At 37.4% G+C, this 15054-nt stretch overlaps 1 protein-coding gene across 3 annotated transcripts in view; it reads right to left on the reverse strand.

Annotated features, from left to right (window-relative positions):
* fnbp1l (formin binding protein 1-like) overlaps window positions 1-15054 on the reverse strand; it is a 34375-nt gene that overhangs the window by 8956 nt on the left and 10365 nt on the right. For 2 of the 3 annotated variants that reach the window (XM_088425295.1, XM_088425293.1), the window contains exons 2-11: window positions 10091-10206; window positions 9958-10008; window positions 8978-9125; window positions 8309-8371; window positions 6863-6967; window positions 5938-6066; window positions 4656-4802; window positions 4345-4566; window positions 3144-3314; window positions 334-443 (exon numbers count right to left, since the gene is read on the reverse strand). In XM_088425295.1, coding sequence (XP_088281421.1) covers window positions 334-443; window positions 3144-3314; window positions 4345-4566; window positions 4656-4802; window positions 5938-6066; window positions 6863-6967; window positions 8309-8371; window positions 8978-9125; window positions 9958-10008; window positions 10091-10206 — 1262 coding nt within the window. The remainder of the gene's footprint in view (window positions 1-333; window positions 444-3143; window positions 3315-4344; window positions 4567-4655; window positions 4803-5937; window positions 6067-6862; window positions 6968-8308; window positions 8372-8977; window positions 9126-9957; window positions 10009-10090; window positions 10207-15054) is intronic. The other variant, XM_088425294.1, reaches the window with a different exon arrangement.

The following is a 15054-nucleotide window of genomic DNA, read 5'->3' on the forward strand; positions in this document are numbered from 1 at the left end:
CCATATGGGTTTTTTGAGTTTTTCCATTCCTCTTCTGAGAGTTTGTTCAAGGGAATGCTGTTGTGGATTTGAAATTTTCTACGTGATCCTATCTGTGATTTATTATTATTTCATCGTCGCCATCTGGGTGAAATTTCAGCTCCCAAGTGTCTTCTTTCAACGCTTTTCCTGTCATGTAAAGGTCAACTGATTGGACAAATACTGCACAAGGGTTCATCAAAACAACAATGGCCTTAAATAATCCTGATTGGTCAGATCCTATTCCCAGAAATCCAGTTTTGAATACTTCTAAAGAGTTTTTGAGCGGATGGTGCGGGAAAAGAAAGTATGTACCTTTGGTCCATCTCTATTTGCAGCTTGTTGTTGAGTTCATCAATTTTCTGCTGCAAGCGCTTCCTCCTCTGTTCGGGCGGTAAATGACTGAAGTCCTCCACCGATGGAGCCTGGAGGTAAGTTCAAGCACGGCCAATGTAAGTGAATGATGTCATGTCCCGCTTTCCTCTCACATGAGCCTCACAGGATCACTAATGTGAGGGTGTGTGTGTGTGTGTTTGCTATTTCTGTGGGTTCGACGCGCTTTAATCAGCGGGAGAAAGCTAATTGAAATGGGACATGGGGGTTATTTTACTAAGGGGTAATTTGTTGGATACAATTGGGACATCTACAGTACATGCACTGAAAGCTGCACGCCAATATCTTCTCTGTACTACCTGGTGTAAACAAACACTTACCATCTTGACAGACCACTGGGATGCAACATTTTACCAATTCCAGAAAAGCAAGCAAACGACATAGAATGTTGGTTAGTTGGACGAGGATCCCAAAGAGTTGATTAGTCAAAAAAAACCAGTCAGATGCAGAACTCGTGATTGGAAAAAGAAACTTGATGAAGCGCTTAATATTGTTTACGCCTCTAGATCAGGGGTTCCCAAATGGGGATAGGGATTTTAATTTGAAAAAACAAAAGCAGTTTTTGTCGCAGCAAAAAGTCACATACCCCCTTTTGAGAACCACTGATCAAAAGGAATCGAAAAGAAATCACAAGTGCTTCATGGGCTTCTGTATTTTATAATTATCATTATTCATTTGCAAATTCAACTTGACTTGATTCTTGTGTGCGTGTTCATAAAATACCGTATTTTCCGCACTATAAGGCGCACCGGATTATAAGGCGCACCCTCAATTAATGACATATTCTAAAACTTTTCTCAAATATAAGACGCACCGGATTATAAGGCGCACTCTCAATCAATGACATATTTCAAAATGTTTTCCATATATAAGGTGCACCGGATTATAAGGCGCACCCTTAATTCATGACATATTTTAAAACGGTTTTCCACATATAAGGCGCACCGGATTATAAGGCGCACCCTCAATTAAGGACATATTTTCAAACCTTTTCCATATATAAGGCGCACCGAATTATAAGACGCACCCTTAATTAATGACACATTTTAAAACTTCAATAACAATATAGTAATATTTCAAAGTAATAACAATAATCACTCAAATAATAACTCTGAACTCTTAATAGCATAATAACTCCATGTCTATATGAGCAACCTTGTTGCACTGTAAACACACAAAAGAAACAGGTAAAGTTTACTTTATCACTTCATTCCCCATCTACCAATCCCAATCTCAATATTGATCCATATATAAGGCGCACCTGATTATAAGGCACACCATCAGCTTTTTAAAAAAAAAAATTAAGGCTTTAGGTGCGCCTTATAGTGCGGAAATTACGGTACTTTGCAAATTTAACATAATTCTTGCGTGCGTGTTCATAAAAGAATTGAAATTTCTATCCGTTTCATGAATTCCGCACAGTTAAATTTGATTCCAGACAGCCGGCAAACCGCAAAACGTTGTGCCGCTGCGCTGAACAATCTGACATGAGATTTGGGTCATTCATGCGTGGAGTCTTTTCAACTGTTCAACTGAGAGCCACTTGACACAAATGACAGGAGGAAAAGCCAAACACTGCTTTGTCTTGACGCCACTTTGGAGCTGCGCAGTCCCTCAAGCCAACCACACAAACACAACACACCCCACCGCAACCTCTGCAAGACCAACAACAGCAACTGCAAAGCGATCTGATGTTAGCGACATCAGCACGGCAACCAAAGAAAAAAAAAAATCCTAAAAATCAGCACACCTCCTCCCTGTTGTGATTGCGGTAGAAATCTGTCATTTGCAATTGAAGAAAAACACCAACATGGTAGGAGATAGACAGCAAAAAATATATATGAGTGGAAAAGACAACAGTGAGGTGTTTGCAAGTGTCATGAAAAATTTTTGAAGCAATCATTGTTGATAGCTGTAGAATTGGCTTCGGATCAAAAGCGATAGAGCTGCAACGATTTATCGTCAACTAATCGATTATTACACTCATTGGATATAATTTTTGATCATCGATTATTGGTTCAATCAAAAAATGTTCAAATCCTCTCAACAGTAAGAGATAATCGTGCGATATGTTATTATTTTGCGTAAAATTAATTTCGTAACTAAATCATTTTTCATCGACAATTGAGATTTTTTAAAAACACTCGCTGTTTCCGACCAATCACAGCTCAGCTTGTGAACGTCACATGATCAACAAGTCAGCCGTGATTGGTCGTTATCTGAGGCTTTTTGAGCACAGCTTCAATCAACTCGACATTCAAAAATTGTGTTTTTAAAGGCACGAAAAATAATTTAGTTATCAGATTTATGACAAAAAATGTTTTTTTTTTTAAGTTAAAACGGCTAAATTACTGAACCATCCCCATAAAGAGACTCATCATTTTGTGTATAACCAAATAAAACAGTTGCAAAGAATTACTTTGTCAAATTATCAACATTTTCCCTTTTTTTCACCAGACCAAACCAATAGCTAACTTAATCTATGTTGTGGATTTTCTGCAACTGAAAACAATGTCCTGGTTTTACATAAAATGCAAATTAAAACATTGATCAATTGACAAAATAATTGATAGATGAATCGATTATTAATCAACTGTTGCAGCCCTAAATGAAAAAAAAAAAGGTTTTTCATGACCTGCAGACATCCTGTGAAAAACCACACGAAATCATCAAGGCAACGTGATCTGCCCGTAAGAAACGTCAAAAACACAAAACGGTACTTCCTGGCTCACCCCTCTTCTCAGACCCTTCAAGTTCTGTGGGATTCTGGGTACCGTGGTCTTTATGTCAGACAGATACTGGTTCACTCGATCGGAGCTGAACCGATTGGGTGGGAACAATTGTGAGGTGGGTCGTTGGCGGGAGGAGGATGGAGGAGGCGGGGGAGGTGAGGCAGAAGGGGACTGGCGGGGAGCAGGGAGAAAGGATAAAACCGTGAGTCAGCATCGTACATTCTTTGAAGGCTCTCATTCTATTAAGTGGTCGTGAAGTTCAAATCTTAAAGGTTGAAATCAACCCCAAAAACTTCAAGACGGTTTTCAATTAAGACAACCGATCGCGGCTCAACAAAACTCTGAAAATCGATGAGCCTGGGATTTCATTTTTATGATATCACTTCTTTTTTTTTTTTTAATTAAAAAGCTCAACGGCCCACATATGGCCCCTGGGCCGCAGTTTGCCCATCGGTTCAAATCCGACACGTAATTCCCTTTAGAATGACGTACAGTACGCGAGGGTAGCCCGAAAATTGCCGAAGTTACAGCGATTTGAATGCCGCCGAGTTGAAATCTTTAGTTTGGAGAAAAACAGGTTGAAATTTGGAACATTCAGCTTTCAAAATGACTTTACAGGACCAAGTTAAAACTGCGAATAAGCAATCGATGCTAAAGCAAACATCCCTCGAACTATAAAATGAAGTCATACTAGTGCAAATAAAAGGCGTAATGTTGCCCCGCAAGAAATTCATTCAACTTACAATTTGCGGAAACTACATAATAGCCATCACCGATCTTGGATAAAACCAGAAAAATCGAGTAACCACGATCCAGCCCATCAAATCGTCTTAAATTCTAGTCCGAACACGCCAAAGCCAAATAATGGAGCCCCTGTTTTCAAATTTGGAAATATGTAATCATTAATGGAGTCCTCGCACCAAGATTTCCCGCGAGGCGGCCGCTGTCTCAAACGCACACGGGCGACAGAGGAGATAATCATTAACCGACGATGCCCTCGTGAAGAAGAAGGGCAAGGTCCATGAGCGGAGCAAAGATTCCAGACAAACACTGACAAAAACCCATCAACTGTCAAACGTTCATCTACATTGTGAGCGAGTTCCTGGTTAATCCACAACATCGACTTTTTGGATCGTTTGCACTAATTTCTCGTCAATCTTTTGTGCGTGACATGAATCCACAGACACTTGGACGTTTGTACCTTTGGTTTCTTCCCGAAGAGCCAGAGCTTGTTCTTGGTTTTGCTCATTGTGTGTTTCGGGTCCGGCCGTGACCCCGGCGCGCCGTCTCGCTCCCCTTTGGGCATATTGCTGATGGCCCCGTCCGACCCGGTTCTACTAAGATTCTGACTGTAGTCTTCAAAGGGAAAGTCACCAGGAGGGTCAAAGCCAGACTTAAATGACTCAACGACAATGGTGGAATCCTGGAAGAGGGACAAGCACGTTCGCGTGCGTCAGATATATGGAAAAATGATCAAAACGAGAGGTTCTTGTCACGGTCCCGCTTACGCACCCTTCGCTCATCAACAGCTTTGGCCGCTGAAACCATTCCTTCTAAGCACTTGGAAATAATAGGGATGACTTTTCGTTCCGCCTCGGCGAAACTTCGGTAAGTCTCGCCGAGCTTCACTGTTCGCCGTTCGTCCATATCTTGAAGATTCTGGAAAAGGAGCGCAGGCAGGCATGTGAACTAAAATAATGACAAAGAGTCGGGATGTCCTGATCACAATTTTTACACCCGTCTGAATTGGAATCATCTGAATCCGCCGTTTCTGAGTCCTGACCCAATGCTCGGGCAATATATTGCGGTTTTAAAGGTCACGGTGATTTAAAACCATCCAAATCTGTCAAAACCGATCATTTCACCCCCGCTTCCGTGTCATTTGCCTTCACAGTCAATTGCACTGTGCAGCTCTCATTGTGTATCATATGTAAGTCCTTCTCTGCTGCAGCAGCCAATCACGTTGTCCAGTTCCTGCTTTGTGAGCTTTACTATCAATATAATTTTGCTCCTGTGAAGAACTACCATGTGGCTAACATGTTATCATATGCTACTTTCACAGAGTATTTTACAAGCTATTTTTGTAAATATTGTTGAGCAGTATATTTATAGTTATTTCATACTAAGTTGCCCATATTTCAGTTTAAATTGGATGTGGTCAATCAAAAAAAATTCATGTGTACGTTTATTGGTGGGCAAATCCCATTTTGCTCACTGAAGGTTTGTTTTGATTTTATTTACATATTGACTTTAATTAAGCACGATAAATGTTTGTTATTGTAACAAATGCAGTATATTATAAAAATAAATCTGTTAGTATAATGTAGAAAAATGGCTATTCAACAACAACAAAATGGAAATGATATATTTTAGCGCTGTAATTTCAATACTGTGACACCGCGATATCGTGATATTTTTGCTCAAGGGTATGATACCGCAAAATCTGCAATGTAGCACTAGTAGGGAGAAAATAACATGGAGCCTATGCCATAGTACGAACTTAAGAATGTTCCGACTTGCAGTGAGGACTCACTTTCAAAGACAAAGAAGTTGCGTTATGCGTGCAGATAAAGCGAAACAATTACTGCTCAGCTTTTGAAATCTATTATCTATTCTGGGAAAACTGGTTGAACGGGTGGAGCGTTTTACATATCTGGGGACACAGGTGGACACGAGCCCGTCTTTCCAAACACGTTAACATATTACAATAAAGTGTCGTCGGAGGGCTGAAGAAAATTTACAACACCCCCCAACTCTCAATCCTTGCTGTAAACACAGAGATACGCATGTTTACCTTGAAAATATGCGGAATGGCGTTGTTGAAATGTTTCCACTGCTCGGCATTGAAGTTCTGTAGCTGGGCAGCGTACTCGTTTTTACTCTCATCGGCCATGTGTGTCCGCAGGTAAAACTGGGCTTTGGCCTGAACGGTCAGACGCAGAAAATCGCGCTCGTAAAATGGACAGTTTAAAACAGCTGTTGGATTTAACTTGAATAAAACTTGATTTGACTGAATGGGAATAGGTAGCGGGTGAGCCTGTGACTAGTGAAAAAAACACATAAAATTCACAGCTATTGAAATGCATTGGATGGAAAAAAATGCTATTTTATATGTTGCAGTTTTTCAAATTAATCGGCCAAATTATCAGCATTGGCCTAAAAACTATCTATATTTGTGGGGCCCTAGTATATAAAAGGGGCCCTTGAAGTGTCTATACAATTAAAAAGATACTACAAAGGTAGGTGTTGAAATATTGTAATTATATTTATTTTATTGGAAGAATTACTCTATTTTCTGCACTATAAGGCGCACCTAAAAGCCTTTTTTTTTTTTAAAGCTGATGGTGCGCCTTATAATCAGGTGCACCTTATATATGGATCAATATTGAGATTGGGATTCGTAGAGGGGGAATGAAGTGATAAAGTAAACTTTACCTGTTTCTTTTGTGTGTTTATAGTTGAACAAGGTTGCTCATATTGACATTGAGATATTATGCTATTAAGAGTTCAGAGTTTTTATTTGAGTGATTATTGTTATTACTTTGAAGTATTACTATATTGTTATTGAAGTTTTAAAATGTGTCATTAATTGAGGGTGCGCCTTATAATCAGGTGCGCCTTATAGTGCGGAAAATACGGTATTTATTAAGGTTTTTATATGAAACAAAAAACAATAAGATTGAGACGAGCAGTAATACGAGTAGTTTGAAAACTGTTACCTTCTCAACTTCGGATTTTGTAGCATTGATGTCGTTGTCTAACCTCTCGTAGGTTGATTGGGATTTCTCTGCTTCCTTACATTCTCTTTCAAACTTCTTTTTACTCTGTTCATCAAAAAAAAAGCACCAAAAAATCCATCAATTCCAGGCTGAAAAAAATGTACTGTAAGCTTGTAAAATGTCTTGACTTCCTGTCTTGTTGATATAGTAGTTGGGACTATAAAAACAGCAACAGTTGTGACTCAAGATTAAAAGATCCACAGAAAAAGAAAGTGTTGTGAGTCAGATGGAGATGGTTTACTTCCTGCGCGGCCATCTGGGGCACATTAGTCGTGGAGGAAACAGCGAATAGCTGAGACATTACTATCAGGTCACTTGGTGGTCACTAATTCAGCCTAACAGCCACAAACGCACTTTCACTCGTGTCGCCGCCAATTTAGTGACGTATCTAATCATTAAAATTATCACTTTACATCCATAGTCCCAACACATTGTGTCATGTTTGCAAATTGCTTTATGTTGTCGCTACTAACTGGGTAAATCCAACGAAATGACCTCAGAAATGAGCAAATGGAATCTCTCCGGGGGATTTGGCTTGACAAGGGCCAAATGTGGCACATACGCCTTGCTTAGGGAGGGGCGCGTGTGTGTCATTGCTTTGACTGTATCCCCAGTGACTGAGAGATGTGCCAAAAATTTGCTTACATCCCTACAAAAACTCTTTTAGTCACATTAACAACTACAGATGTCAAATATGAATTCTTACCGGGCTTCGCTGTCAGCTATTAAAGGCAATGATCCATTTTAACCAGGCTGCCCCCCCCCCCCCCCCCCCTTTGTCTTAATTTGAAAAAAAAAAAAATGGACTTGGAATTGAAGTTATGGCCTGTAAAGACGTGTAAACATAATTAATTTGATCAATTCGAATTTCTTTTAGAGACGTTTCCGCCCGCTGACTGAAAATGACATCAGCTGCGCTCAAGGCTTGCGGAACGACCAATCGCGGCTCTCCCGTTGGTCAGCTGAGCTGTGATTGGTCATTACCTGAGCCTTGAGCGCAGATGATGTCATATTTAGTCGACAGCACGTGGCGAAATTTGTTTTTAAAAGTGCTCACTGGAAATAAGAAATCGTTTTAGCCGTCAAATTAATTCTAAACAAAATAATAACTTTAGACTGCTGAAAATGGCTAAATAAGTGTGGTATCCCTTTAAGAACACTTCTCTTATGGGACAGCTTAAATGCAAAGAGATGTAAAATCATATTTTTTCATAAATGTTTTAGAGAAGTCTTCCTTTTTAAAAAAAATAAAAAATTATTTTAAATAGCATGAAAATATCACGAAAAAAACATGCATGACTGATGATATGACCTAGAGTTACCTTTCAAGTAAGAGAAAAAAAAAAGTGTACCCCCCCACCCTCCCCTTCTTCTCTTCCTACTTACATTGTCCATCTGTTTCCAGCAGTGATCCAAATACTGCTGGGCCTTCCTGCCCTCCTGCAGATGCTGCACTCAAACACACACGCGCAAAACACAACATGCAAAAACATTTATACAAAAAGGCAAGAAACACATCAAATATACATTTATATAAGAAACCATCTGTATTCACAACAAAGAACACATGCAGGAAATGAAATAACTCCACCTCAGCTTCCCAAAACTCATTTGCCGGACCAATAAAATTAAACAGCTGATTGACAGAAAATAAAAGTCTGCTCATATTCATACGTTATGCTGAGATTCGCATATGAAATCACTTCGAGCAACATCGTAGCACTGTAGTGTATTTATCGAGGAACGTTGAAGCGTATTACTCCTCCAGCTGACAGCCTGAAGAAGAAGAAAAAAAAGACACGTCTGCGTCTTATTTCGGTCCCGTCCCTGCATTTGGAAAGTGGCTTAAGTATTCCACTGAGAGAAGGGAATGTTCTTCCAAAGAATGCGAAGAGTTTATAGCGGCGGCGGCGGCTCGTGGGAGGGGAGAAGGGCAGATGTTTAACATCATGCTCAACATATGTATCCTCTTGTCGAGGTCCAAACACAGAACGAAATGTGAGGGGAGGGGCGCAGGACAACAATCAGTCAACATCTCAACAGCGTTCATCTCACGTGTTTCCTCTCGGCTTTGAGGTCCTGGCTGTACTTCATCAGCGTTCCGTAAACCTTGTGGCCCATATCTTCGGCCACCACCTCCCTCTGGCCGGCGTAGTCGTTCAGCTCGTTCAGGATGCCGTAAAATGACAGGCAGGATGTGAACCTGCAAAACCGGGTCCGTGTTGAAGAGGGATGCAAAGAACTTGCTTGGTTTACCCATTAAAGACAATGATTTTCAAATTAAGAGCAAATGAATTAGATGATGACGCAAAATTGCGTTCTGGTGAATTGTTATTTTCTAAAATTTTGGATGGATGTGGATTATCATTACTGACGCGCTTATTTTTGGCAAACAATAACACCTGATGCGACGAGATATACGAGAGTTTCTGGATAAAATACGCTTAGAAATATCACAACTAATGCGGTTCCAAAGTTTAGAAAGTCAGAAATGAAGGATCCAGTACTGTTTTAATTATATATTTTTGGGGGTACATTATTGAAAAAAGAACCACTAGTTTATAAATGATAAGCTTGAAAAGAATTCAGGACTCATATTTCAATGTGAATGCCACAATTAGATGTTAAAATAATTAGGGATGTGCGAAATTATTTTTTTTTGTTGGACTTAACTCTTAAGTAGTCAACACTTCCAATACCGAGAGCCGATACCACGAGTACTTTTAAAACACAAGCCCCCAATGAAAACAGTGACAGATCACTTTGATAATTTTTAACAAAGGCATATTTAATTCGATAAAGCATTTTCTTTAAAATTTCATGAAATAAATGGAAATTTTCTCATTCATACTAGTATCAGCTGCCATTTCAAGCACTGATACCTTATAATAAGGCCAGTTATCAGCCTGATACCGATAGTGGCTCTTGGTACTCTAGAAATAATTGTGATCGGGTTGCAACTTACGATTATTTTGTTTGAGAATCGATGAGTACACTTTTTTTACGGCAAAAAAATCGGAATTTAGCAGACTCACCTGGGTTCCTCATCTTTGGAGCGTTTTGGACAGTATTTCTTGACCAGGTTTCTGATGCAGAGCAGAGAGAAGTCATCAGGTAAGCGAGACACTCTTCTACGGCGTCTGCAAAAATTTCGGTGCGTTTTCGTACCTTAGCTGCTTGGCGTAATTCTGCTCAATTTCCAACCTTTCCTTGACAAACTTTGCATAACGTTCCAGGAAGTCGATTCCCCATTGAGTGTGCTTGTCCAGATTATCAAACTGGTCCTGATGGCAGAACAAAAAAAATGAAGAGCGAAAAAAAATTAAGATAATCATTTTGTCATTTGTGTCACCAAAAAAATAAACAAAACAAAAACAAACAATACTGGTATCGTTGTAATAATGGCGTGTATGGTTGCACCAGCCTCGCTAACCGTATGAATAAATAATGGACGATGATCTCATCCCGTAGTTTTGCGGCAGGCTAAGATCATAGGGAGAATGATGACATCGAGTATTTGGACCTGGTGCGTCATGTCAAGACCAAACTGATCGTGTTTAGCTATTTTCAGCAGTAAAATGTTATGTTGCCTGTACTACATTTGATCATTCTTTTTCAAGTCACTTTTTGTTTGTCCACTGAAAGAGACATCACGTATGCTTGGGTAACAACCAATCACGGATCAGCTTGCGCATGTCACATGACCAGAAATTAGGTGGGCTGTGATTGGTCTTGTGATGTCGTTTTCAGTAGTTAGCAGGTTAAAAAAGTTTTAAAGTCATTCAATGACTCAAAGACATATTTTGTACATTTTATTTATTTTATTTATTTGCGGTTACTAAGTTCAATTTTTTTTCTTTTTTTCAAATGTTAGACTTAAGGAAGTTCTAAAATGGCTGGCACGAAATGAATTACGTAATAAAGCGATGTTACTCCACGGTGATTATTGTACTTTAGGTACTAAAGCAATTGATTTCATTAGGTAAACAATTAGTATAGATACTAAAATATTTGATTACTTTAGGATGTAATTACCTGGAGCAATGTATTACTTTAGTAATTAATTAATTTAGTTCCAGACATTTTTAGACACTCCTTTTGCCAAATACATGAAAAGAGTAGAAAAACAAAGCATAACGTAAAAAAAAAACGTGTTTTGGTTTGAATGAGTTAAAAGGTACTCATTGTACGTGAAAAAAAAGGCGTCAAATTAATTATGAACAAATTAAAAAAAAAAAAACGTACACAAATACTACATAACTGTATATTATTCCCAAATTATTTTTGCCCTTTAAAACTATGCAAAGCCACAACTGACTTTTCTACTCTTAGAGCGCGAGCAGAAATTTCACCTAGCATGTGGTAAATTGATGACAGATTATCCCATGAGAAAGTTTCATTTTGGAGCCACAGCCTACTTTACGACCAATCAGACAGCTAGCGTATGTAGCCGTAAACGGGGCAGATTAGAGTAGCAGACATCCTGTGCGCGTTCCATGGGACGAGGCAACGTTAATTGGCGCAGAATATGCTGGTGGGACAAAGGACTAATTACCCTACTGTTGCATTCCAGGCCAGACGCACAAACAGAGCTTGTCTTCGCCCTTCCGTGACATTCTTGGGAAAGCCCTTCTGTTCTGGTTGTTGCCGAGGACCGGGGGGAGCCATGTGAACCCTCAAAGTATGATATGGGTACGTGGGATCCCGTTACGGGTCCACGAAAGAGTCTTGGCCTCAGTACAGTTCAGTTGTATTTAACTTTATTAGTGCGGCGACACGATCATTTTAATAGATTAATCTTTTGATGTTTATCGTTGGCTAATCAAACCATGAATATTATTAAACTTAATTTCCATTCTTTAAATCAAAACTAGAACAGAAAATAAAATGTTTTTTTTTTTTAATTATTCGGTTGTCAAAGTCACGTAAAAAAATATTAGCCGCTGATGACCAAAGTCAAATCAGATGTTTGTAAATATATTTTTTTGATTTAACAAAACGATCAGTCTGCTTTTATAGACACCTAAACAATTCTGAGAATATTCACTGTTGACAGGTTGAAATTTGATCATTTAGACAATTTTAGGCCTCTAAATGCTTTATTTTTGTTTATTAGTGTTTGATTGGATTTACACTATTGGCTGGTTTATTAGTGTTTATTGATTAATTTAATTAACAATTAGTTGTGTCGTGTTACCCAATAAAGTGCTACGCTTGTTATATATATATATATATATATATATATATATATATATATATATATATATATATATATATATATATATATATACATACATATATATATATATATACATACATACATACATACATACATATATATATATATACATACATACATACATACATATATATATACATACATACATACATACATATATATATATATATATACATACATACATATATATATATATATATATATATATACATACATACATACATACATATATATATATACATACATACATATATATATATATATATATATATATATATATACATATATATATATATATATATATATATATATATATACATACATATATATATATATACATACATATATATATATATATACATACATATATATATATATACATACATATATATATATATATATATATATACATATATATATATACATATATATATATACATATATATATACATATATATATATACATATATATATATATATATATATATATATATATATATATATATATATATATATATATATATATATATATATATATATATATATATATATATATATATATATATATATATATACATACATACATATATATATATATATATATATACATACATATATATATACACACACACACACACATATAAAAACGTATACAAATTTGTGTTTTGGTTTTAATTGTTTTCAGCCAAAACCTGAAAATCTGCTTTTTTTCCCCCCATTTTCGGCCAAAATCGTTCTTAAGTGGTTGAATAATTTGGTGCCTCCCTGCTATCAATGTAAAGAAAGTGGATTCAAATATTTATATAGAGTACTTGCAGATTCCACTACCGTTTCCTCGAATGTAATGATGAATTATGAAGCATGCTTTATGATTTTCTTTTTTTAAATGCAGGATTAATGTTCACAGTCAGGCCTAGTACGGTATTATATTTTAATGTTGGTCGTAATGATGGAGCGCTGAGTATTTTTAGAGGTGGTACCACTGCTATACAAAAACTTGTTAAGACCTGAGGCTCTTAAAAGTGATGTTAGTAAGCATTTCAGACAAGTTGACATTTCGCACCCATCTCCTGTTGTGTCTTTTTGTGTATGTGCTCCAAGAAGGATCTAGACCACAGGTGTCAAACTCCAGTCCTCGAGGGCCGGTATCCTACATGTTTTCAAACCTTTTCCCTCAAAAACACCTGATTCAAAGGATCATTTCGAAGCTCCCGCAGAGCTTGCTAATGAGCTAATTATTTGAATCAGGCGTGTTGGGGAAAGAAAACCGGAAAACACGCAGGATGCCGGCCCTCGAGGACTGGAGTTCCACACCTATGATCTAGACAGTTGTCTTGGTGCTTCAAAATGAAGATTCTATTTTGTGACCATTAGTGAGCAGCGTTTCTTTACTGCATTTACAAGCTCACAGAAAAAGAACATGAGACACAACGTGAATAAAACGCCCGAAGAAGAGGAAGTATGGGAGCCATTACCATAAAAAAAAACTCAGACTAAAATGAATCAGACCTTGTAGTGGTAAAACTAGTCACCGGTGATTCAGAAATTCACTTAGATTGATGAGTGTGTTTAAAACATGACAAAAGCTTTTATTTGCCTGAGTCATGCACGGTAAAGTTATTTTAAAATAATTAAATGCATACATACTCTCACTACTTGGAAAGCTGCCAGACAGCAGGTTACATAAGATTACAGTAAATCCCAAAAGACGCGCTCCTTACATGCGTGTATGGCCAATAAAATTGTTCTGTTTATTTGAAATACAATTTCCTTCCTCCGTAAAGAAAATACATTAGCTTTTTGGCAAAAAGAGAAGTCGGAAATGGCGAAAACATTAACCGGATTCTCTCACGGCGGGACTTTGTTCCACTTGGTAGTGTGGACTCATAAAAGACACGTGACCTTTGACACAACGACGACATCTACGTATCTAAAGAAATGACATATCTGAAGAAATGACCAACACCAACAATCAAATTAAGTTTGATGCGCTTTCAATGCCTAAGATGAACTAAAAATTCAAATTGTTGGATCGGCCAGATGTACTTTAGTGTCCAACTGTGTTCAGTTTGCCGTGCTGATCTAACAACAACAAGGCGAGTTCACGCACTATGTTGTCAAATGCAGCACAAAGCACTGACCTCTAATAACCTATTTTTTTTTTTTGCATGTTAAGATACTAGAAGAATCCAAAGCCTATTTGAACATTCAGCAGTAAAACGTTAATATTTTGCTTTTACGCGCCTTATAATCAGGTGCGCCTTATATATGGATCAATATTGAGATTGGAATTGAGAGTTCAGTGTTATTATTTGAGTTATTGTTGTTATTGCCTTGAGTATTACAATATTGTAATTGAAAAAGTTTTAAGATATTGAGGGTGCGCCTTATAATCCGGTGCGCCTTATATGTGGAAAAAGTTTTAAAATATGTCATAATTGAGGGTGCGCCGTATACTCCGGCGCACGTTATAGTGCGGAAAATACGGTAATCAATTTGATACCTTAAATATTTGTAATGTACGAGGAATACTTTTATAAACCAATTTTTCTACTTTGTGCCAATTGAAAATGACATCACATGTGCAAAAGGACCAATGGCGGCTCACGTGTTATCTAGATTTGGTCTTGTGATTGGTCTTGTTTATTCATGCTTGAAATATGTGGTTTTAATTTTAGTAGTTGTGGAAATATAGGTTACACAAACCGTTGAGGAATGTAGATATTACAGAAGAAACCCCATAAAAAAATATGTTTTTAGGTGGTGGGGTATTTAAACTGTAAACATTTTCACTTTTTGGTAGTTGGGATCATTTGGAACATGGAACAGTTTGAACTTTTTCAAAAATGTACACAGGTGTAAGAGCAGCACTCGTAAAATATTGCGCACCTTT

Source organism: Hippichthys cyanospilos, chromosome 10 (assembly GCF_059441005.1).
Source record: "Hippichthys cyanospilos isolate Australia breed blue-spotted pipefish chromosome 10, RoL_Hcya_1.0, whole genome shotgun sequence".
Lineage (NCBI taxonomy): Eukaryota > Metazoa > Chordata > Actinopteri > Syngnathiformes > Syngnathidae > Hippichthys > Hippichthys cyanospilos.